Source organism: Oncorhynchus tshawytscha, linkage group LG25, assembly GCF_018296145.1.
Source record: "Oncorhynchus tshawytscha isolate Ot180627B linkage group LG25, Otsh_v2.0, whole genome shotgun sequence".
Classification (NCBI taxonomy): domain Eukaryota; kingdom Metazoa; phylum Chordata; class Actinopteri; order Salmoniformes; family Salmonidae; genus Oncorhynchus; species Oncorhynchus tshawytscha.
Window position 1 is genome coordinate 18,155,096 of NC_056453.1, and position 8,614 is coordinate 18,163,709.

An 8,614-nucleotide genomic window follows, 5' to 3' on the forward strand; every position below is an offset into this window, starting at 1 on the left:
CAGTGGTGGGTGGTATAAGGTGCTTTAGTGACAAAACGGATGGCACTGTGATAGACTGCATCCAGTTTGCTGAGTAGAGTGTTGGAAGCCATTTTGTAGATGACATCGCCGAAGTCGAGGATCGGTAGGATAGTCAGTTTTACTAGGGTAAGCTTGGCGGCGTGAGTGAAGGAGGCTTTGTTGCGGAATAGAAAGCTGACTCTTGATTTGATTTTCGATTGGAGATGTTTGATATGAGTCTGGAAGGAGAGTTTGCAGTCTAGCCAGACACCTAGGTACTTATAGATGTCCACATATTCAAGGTCGGAACCATCCAGGGTGGTGATGCTAGTCGGGCATGCGGGTGCAGGCAGCGATCGGTTGAAAAGCATGCATTTGGTTTTACTAGCGTTTAAGAGCAGTTGGAGGCCACGGAAGGAGTGTTGTATGGCATTGAAGCTTTGTTTGGAGGTTAGATAGCACAGTGTCCAATGACGGGCCGAAAGTATATAGAATGGTGTCGTCTGCGTAGAGGTGGATCAGGGAATCGCCCGCAGCAAGAGCAACATCATTGATATATACAGAGAAAAGAGTCGGCCCGAGAATTGAACCCTGTGGCACCCCCATAGAGACTGCCAGAGGACCGGACAGCATGCCCTCCGATTTGACACACTGAACTCTGTCTGCAAAGTAATTGGTGAACCAGGCAAGGCAGTCATCCGAAAAACCGAGGCTACTGAGTCTGCCGATAAGAATATGGTGATTGACAGAGTCGAAAGCCTTGGCAAGGTCGATGAAGACGGCTGCACAGTACTGTCTTTTATCGATGGCGGTTATGATATCATTTAGTACCTTGAGCGTGGCTGAGGTGCACCCGTGACCGGCTCGGAAACCAGATTGCACAGCGGAGAAGGTACGGTGGGATTCGAGATGGTCAGTGACCTGTTTGTTGACTTGGCTTTCGAAGACCTTAGATAGGCAGGGCAGGATGGATATAGGTCTGTAACAGTTTGGGTCCAGGGTGTCTCCCCCTTTGAAGAGGGGGATGACTGCGGCAGCTTTCCAATCCTTGGGGATCTCAGACGATATGAAAGAGAGGTTGAACAGGCTGGTAATAGGGGTTGCGAAAAATGGCGGCGGATAGTTTCAGAAATAGGGGGTCCAGATTGTCAAGCCCAATAGGCAACAGGATATAAGATGAACAGCGTAGCTGCAGCTTGCACGTGAGTGGGTGTGTAGAGTCAGTTTAAAATGTATGTGCATATTATGTGTGAGTGAGCAAATGATGGAGTGAGTGTTTGTGTTGGAGTGACGATGTCTGTGAGTGTGTATATATTGAAATAAAAATGCAACCAGAGGATGGCAGTAAACCTGTAAATAGTATGCTGCTGTGGCTGGATATTGGAGCAGGGCCCAGATCTACCCTCTTTCTCCCCTCTTTCTTGTACAGTGTGTATTCTATTTTGGGAATCAGGAAAGTCTGGTTTAGTTTATTTTCCTTTCAAACTGTAAACAGATTTGACCATATATAAGTCCATGTTTGCTTTTACTGTTTGATGCTTTGTCTCAGCAGTGCATACTACATATTGTTTCCGATGAGTTTGTCATGAGCTTTTGTTTTCATTGACTACACTAAAGCTGCTTGTGTTTTCATTGACTACACTAAAGCTGCTTGTGTTTTCTTTTTCATTGATGCAGTAGTAGTTCAGATGGGGAGAAGTCTGTCCCTAGTAAAGTGATGCTCTGCCTTCTTAACAACACTATCAACAGGGCAGGTCCTACAGGCCCTAGTTTTGTCGACCTTGACTCTTCATGGATTTAGTACTGTAGATATGTGGTAGTGTTGGAGTAGGGGCCTGAGGGCACACCGTGTGTTGTGAAATCTGTGAGTATTGTAATGCTTTTAAAATGGTATAAACTGCCTTAATTTTGCTGGACCCCAGGCAGAGTAGCTGCTGCTTTGGCAGGATTCAATACAAATACAGCCCCTACAAACATGTGATTGGGAATGTTGATTGAGCCCAACAAAAAGTCTAGTGAAAACAGGAAAAAACTATTCAGGCTTTGTCCACCCTCAGTGCTCATCTTAAAACCTGTCGAGACCTGTCAGAGAGAGACATCGTGACAGTGTAATACTGCATCCTGTTGGCATTTGATTTGTTTAAGGTACCTCCTCCAATGAGATCCATTTCATTTGCAGATTGCCTCAATAAAGATAGGGAAAGTTAAAAGTGCAATATCCACACGCAATCTCCACCCACTCACTTCTCCCACAGTTATAACCTGGGACACTGCATTGCATGGATTTATTGGACAGAAGAACCTCCAGAGGCTGTGAGCTTGTAAGTGCATTATATGTACTATTTAGAACATTGTGTGTGTGTGTGTCAAGATTTATTAGTCACCTGACTTCGAGGTGACATCTCAGGGTCTCTTTCTCAGAATGACCTTTAGAGTCTGTGTTTGATGGTGAATTCAGCTGAACTGTGGGTGTTTCTTTGGCACTGAGGCTGTGGAGATAGGAAACTGCATAAACTTGAAAATATTTTGGTGTACTCTGGGACTAGGGCTGACAATTAGAAATCCCTGATCACACTTGTAGGTGATGTCATGGCAATGTTGGCTAGCTAAACTCATGCGCAGAAACACATCATCGGGTCTAACATCATCACCTGTCGAACTGCGGGACACATGAAAATGTGTCAGTTTGTCACTTTCATGACCTGGCCTCCACAATCACCCGACCTCAACTCAATTGAGATGGTTTGGGATGAGTTGGACCGTAGAGTGAAGTAAAAGCAGCCAACCAAGTGCTCAACATATGTGGGAACTCCTTCAAAACTGTTGGAAAAGCATTCCAGGTGAAGCTGGCTGAGAGAATGCCCATTGTGCAAAGCTGTCATCAAGGCAAAGGGTGGCTACTTTGACGTATCTAAAATCTATAATATATTTTGATTTGTTTAACACCTTTTTGGTTACTACATGATTCCATGTGTTATTTCATAGTTTTGATGTCTTTACTATTATTCTACAATGTAGAAAATAGTACAAATAAATAAAAACCCTTGAATGAGTAGGTATGTCCAAACTTTTGACTGGTGCTGTATATATATTCCACTTTGACATGACAGAGTATTTAGTTGTACAATTAAATCAATTTTAATCCCACTTTGTAACACAATAAAATGTGAAGAAATCCAAGGGGTATGAATACTTTTGCAAGGCACTGTACATATACTCTTTAAGTTAGTAATGTGTTGTGGTCTTTTTTCTTTGTGCTTTAAGACAGATAACTCACTGGCAAAATGCTTCTGTTGTTTCTGTCTCTGGTTTTGGGAACTCCACAAGGACAAGGTAAATTTCAAACTGCAAACTTAGGTGAAATTATGTTTGTTTTGGTACAATATATACAATATAATACAGCATTGTTATATATGATAATGAACATGTGAATGTCCACTTTTATCATTGTATATATATGAGCATATTTATCATACTGATGTCATCCATTGATATCCTTTTATTCATTGATATCCTTTTTGTTTTCCAGGGGTTACAGTAACGTGTGACAATATATCGGTTTCAAAAGACCAGCAACTGACACTGTGCTGTACAGTGGATTACACTGCCATACAAACTATCAAACATGGGACGAAGGGGACCACAAATGACACAACATGTGTTACTGAGTGGTTTGCATGGAAGTATTCAGATAATGTACTACTGAATTGTATTAAAGACTGTCACATGAAAGAAACGGAAGCACCACACTGCTATTATAAGAAAGAAAATGTTACAAAAGCTGATGAGGGTAATTACACTTTTTCCATTGGCACAAACTGTGGGTTTGGTTCAGGGACAACAAGCTTTTTCACTGTTGCAGTTCCTGGTGAGTACAATGCTAAAGCACAAAGCACTACATCAACTACTCCTGTGTCAATTCACTGTCCGGTAAAGATATGCTATGCTTTACTGGACAGTGACCAGTCTATATTGACTAGGGTTAAATGGGCCCTGAGTTTTTCCCGATCATGTGATATGACCAGGAAAAGCTTTAGTAATTATTAAATGTGATAATACAATATTCCTATATAAATTCAATATAGGGCTTTGTACTGTGACGTTTGTGAGTATTCCGTGTGTTCACAGCAAACTTATCTTTATTTTCTCAGCGAAAAGTGTTGACAACTGGAGAGAGCAACAAGCTCCTGTATGGTTAACTCTGGTTGTTATCATCAGCGTCATCGCTGTTCTGGGCGTTCTATTGTTTCTAAAAACTTATCGTTCTGGCAGAAGATTGATGAAACGACTCAAGAGTTCTATGACCCAGAGCAACAACAACACTGATGAGAGCCCTGAAGGTTCAAGAGAGGCCGTTACCCTGGTGCCTGCATAACATTCAGCGTGAGCCAGTTGTCTTGTTGGTTATTTCGAAATGAACTCCACGTTGACCTCTGCTATGTTGCTGTATGTCAGATGCATTCTATACCAATAAAACACTACTCACTTTTGCACCTAAATTAGTTTTGCACCAACATTTGTGGAATCAGTTAGTGAAATCACTAATAATCGTCTTTCACAGAAAAAAAGGGTGCTAAAAAGGGTGCTATCTAGAACCATCCCCATAGGAGAACCCTTTGAATAACTCTGGTTCCAGGTAGAACCCTTTTCATAACCCTTAAGCTTGTTTACAAAGGGAGTTGGTTTTGGTCTATATATACATTGATGTTGTAATATTCTGTAATATTCTCACAAGCATTGTTTTCATAACTACTAAGCTAAACTTGTTTTTAGTTTTAGCCTAAACTCTGACGTAATTTTCTGGGACTCATGTTTTTTTAAATTAATATAAAATGTTATTGATTTGTGTACAAATAAACGTTTGGAAATAACCAGTCTTCATAATGTTATTTCTCTCATATAGAGCTTGTTGTCTTGTGCCGAATTATTATCTCCAACAATAATGTACATTTCAGTTATCACAGCACATAGAGTACCCGTCAGCAGAAAATAACCACAACACTTCCTGTGAACAAGTCAACAGAGGAAACTCTTTCTCTATCCATTTATTCAGTTGTTCACCATTTTACCCTGCCAAAAGACAGTTCACCAGTCAGTTGTGAGTGTTTTGCGCGTGCGGAAGAGTGTGTGGAGCTCTCTGATAAATGCAGCTGGTACCTAGTCGGCAGGATGGATGTTCTGTTGTGGAGATGTGTGCTGGGACTCCTCTGCAGCCCTGCAGTGCTCACCTGGACAGGTAAGTGAGTTTTTAGTTGACCCTAAATGGACAATTAACCGTCAGACAAAAAAAAGGAGGACCAAGGTGGCATTCTTGTCTTCATAATAACAATATGTCTAAATCCTGGGCCCCTGTCTATCTATCTCTCTCCCTGCAAGTTTCCCAGAGCCCCAGTGCCGTAGCTCTGATGAAGGTCAACTCCTCGGCCGAGATCCTCTGCTCCACATCGCTACCGGACCCCACAGGCCTCTACCTCAGGGGTCGATTCCACAACAACAGAGATGTGCTGTACTTGTCGATAGCTGACAGAGCAGTCGGTAGGACCACAATCCACAATGGGTTCAGAGGTCGGGTCACAGTGGTGTCAGACCAGGACCAGGAGGTCAAGCGGTGCTGTGAGTTCACACTGAGGCTGTCCCAGCTTGGGGTGGAGGACACAGACAGTTACTACTGCAGCTGGAGGTACTACGATACCAAAGGGAAAGTGCTGGTACAGCGGCACAGTAATGGCACCATCATCATTGTCAGAGGTACAAATATTATTATTTTTATTCAAGAAGAAGAAGAAATGTTATTCATCAGGGTTAGGGTGAATTCCATTTTTCATTCAGATTGTCTTTCTCTTCCTGGATTAACGAAGACTTGGTATCCAATCATTATTCTAGAACTGTCTGTTCCACACTTTTTTATGATGCAGTGTGAAAATATCAATCTCTACTATTTCAACGACATACCACAACTGATGTAAGTGGTTTTAATGTGCTAGTACTAGCTATGATCATGATTAGTGCACAATATGTCAGGTATTGTGTTCCAATATGTGCAATATGGACTCACCATATTCCTTTGAATTTCTTTTGAATGAGTTTTCCCTGAGCAGTTGACCAGGCCAGGAAAAACTCTGGGTCAGAGTCAAAGGGCTATAATGAGGGCCCAGAGTTTTTCAAGAAGACATGAAGCTGAACCACTTCTTCTAATTCCCTCTCCCCTCCATACAGAGAGAGATCCAGAGAAGGGCTGTGGCGGCGGTCAGACCAACATTGAACTCATCTTGATTGTGCTGAGTTGGACGGCCTTCATCGTCATCTTCTTCCTCTTCATTGGAGCTCTGATGTGGCGATGCACACGGGTAAGTCAATGTTTCCCTTATATTTGCCACTGCAAAAACATTCAAGTAGTAATTATAATAATTTTTGGGATGGTAAAAACGTTTTCAGTGTAACATTAAACATATTGGAGCAATATATTTTTCAATAAATAAGATTATCTTTGAGAACTAACAATCACCATTCTCAGGGAGAATCTGAAATTCCAAAAATGTCATGGGCTGGGTCCCCCAAATGATTTCTTTGTCATGTTTGAGTCATTCCAGATAGCATAAGAACGGCAAGGCATAGGTCAAGGCTAAATGTATATAATTGCAGGAAATTATCTTTAAAACTGAAAATTCTCTCAGTCCCATGACAAAATGTGTAGAATTGCAGGAAATTAGCTTTAAAACAGCAACATTTTGTCTCTGCGGCCAAGAGGAGGGCCTATAAAACCGTGCCTTTGCCCATGCCCACTAACCCCACCATTTTGGATGAAGTCTAAGATGAGTGTGAATATGAATTTAAACATCTCTATGTTTTCCTACAGACCAAAAAGCACTACACACCAGCCAGGGACAATAGAAGACACCACCAGCATGTGTGTCCACAGCACAGGCCTACTGCTGACCCATAGTTCATCTACTCGAGCAGCTCTCCAGGCCATGTCAACTTTAAAGGGATACTGTAACATTGAAGGGAAGGGAAGAAGTGATTCTGCAATTGCGGTAATGATTTACCTTTAGAGTGTCTACGCAGTTAGGCCTACTGTCTGTTCTCACTAATGGAATGTTCTTTACTTACTGTTTTTGGCTAGATTTCAGATATATTTTCAGACGTCTGTCTGAGCAATCCATTATTTGCGTTTATTTGCCAAGTTGGTAGTTGTGCATTTCTGTTCATTGCATCTGACAGAAACATCAGTGCAATTAAATAGTGTGCAATTATGTGCATTTTGTAGGCTACTGTTCTCATGAGCTCTTTCTCACCAAATGTCTGTTTTTCTCTTCTTTTGTGTCTCCACTTCCGATTGTTATGGGAATTGTCTATGTTAACAGAAAGACTCTTTCTATGTGACTCAGTGATACTAACATCAACGTACCATACCACATCCTGCAGTTTGATGTCTGACATGCTTTCAGATCATATATCGGCTGCCTAATGTGTGAACGGGTCAATTGTTTTGTTTTTTGCACATCCTGTAGATTTAAGTGTTTCGACAATGTTGTGCTAATCTGTTAGATTATCCTGCTCTTCATCTGACATGTCCTAATGTGACCAAGCTGAATATACATTCCACGCAAGTGAGAGATATAAAATAGGCATGTGTCAGTCAAGTCAACACATACCCATTTAAAGAGATATTGCTGCATTACTTTGTATTTATGGATTCCCTGGTCTCACTGACAGACAGCGGCGAGCTCCAGCTGTTTAGTTGATTTATGTATATATTTTTGGGGGGTTACGTGTTATTTTGGCATTAATATGTGTCACAAATCAGTTTGCAAACAATGTGAAAAAAATAAAGCTGCATACAGACATGGTCTCTTTTTGCTTTCTTGAGGCAGCTTCAAAATGTGGGTATTTCAGCCTAGCTTAGTGATTTCTGTGGTGGTGGAGCAGCCAGTGGAAAATACGGAGCATCGAGGTTGGTAATGTTCTTTAGTTGCACCGTGATTGGCTCAGTGTTCTGTCACTCATGGGGACACTACATCACTGCAAAATCTACAGGGAGAGCTCGAAAATTCAAGCCCTTGGGTGCTGCCATAGATTTACATTAGAAGTGCGCAACCAAGCAGGCTCAAGGTCATTGGCACAGATAGAATGATGTCAAATCACATTATATCTACCATAGCTTTGATTGTCGTCAATCTACTGGCAAATCCTTTTCGATCCTTGTCATATGAAGAGAAATTAAAGATAAAATGTATCGGTGCTCATCGGCCATAAACATTACACAACAAGTTGGAAATCGCAAATTCAACAATGAGTGGTTGAGAAAGAATCAGTGGCTAAGTGAAACTTCGCAAAGCAATCACTAGCCTGCTATTTAGTGGAGAGGGTGTGTGGTCCAGGTCTGGGTTTAAGGGTCTCTTTTCCAAGCTTAAAAGGATAAACATTCACAATAACACACCATGGGCCAGAAAACGTTGAATACATTGACCATGCTGTCAATCCAGCATGACTTCTGACGCGTTCAAAACAACTGGGAACTCTGAAAAAAAATCTCAGACTGGGAAAATACTTTTTGAACGGTCATCCAACTCAGAATTCCAAGTTGGAAACTCAGGCCTCTTTCTAGACCTCT

General features: G+C 41.6%; 1 protein-coding gene across 1 annotated transcript; it reads left to right on the top strand.

Moving 5' to 3' along the window:
• The first annotated feature begins 4,953 nt into the window (after window positions 1-4,953).
• LOC112224340 lies at window positions 4,954-7,843 on the top strand. Its single transcript, XM_024387841.2, has 4 exons — window positions 4,954-5,236; window positions 5,377-5,748; window positions 6,217-6,347; window positions 6,857-7,843. The coding sequence occupies exons 1-4, from the start codon at window positions 5,170-5,172 to the stop codon at window positions 6,941-6,943; spliced, it is 657 nt and encodes a 218-aa protein (XP_024243609.1). The 5' UTR covers window positions 4,954-5,169; the 3' UTR covers window positions 6,944-7,843.
• The last annotated feature ends 771 nt before the right edge of the window (window positions 7,844-8,614 follow it).

Excerpts from the sequence above, each read along its gene's own strand:
- LOC112224340 (XM_024387841.2), top strand. The coding sequence starts at position 5,170 with ATGGATGTTCTGTTGTGGAGATGTGTGCTGGGACTCCTCTGCAGCCCT. Across the intron at positions 5,237-5,376 it reads TGCAGTGCTCACCTGGACAG|TTTCCCAGAGCCCCAGTGCC; the intron begins GTAAGTGAGTTT and ends TCTCCCTGCAAG. Across the intron at positions 6,348-6,856 it reads TGATGTGGCGATGCACACGG|ACCAAAAAGCACTACACACC; the intron begins GTAAGTCAATGT and ends GTTTTCCTACAG.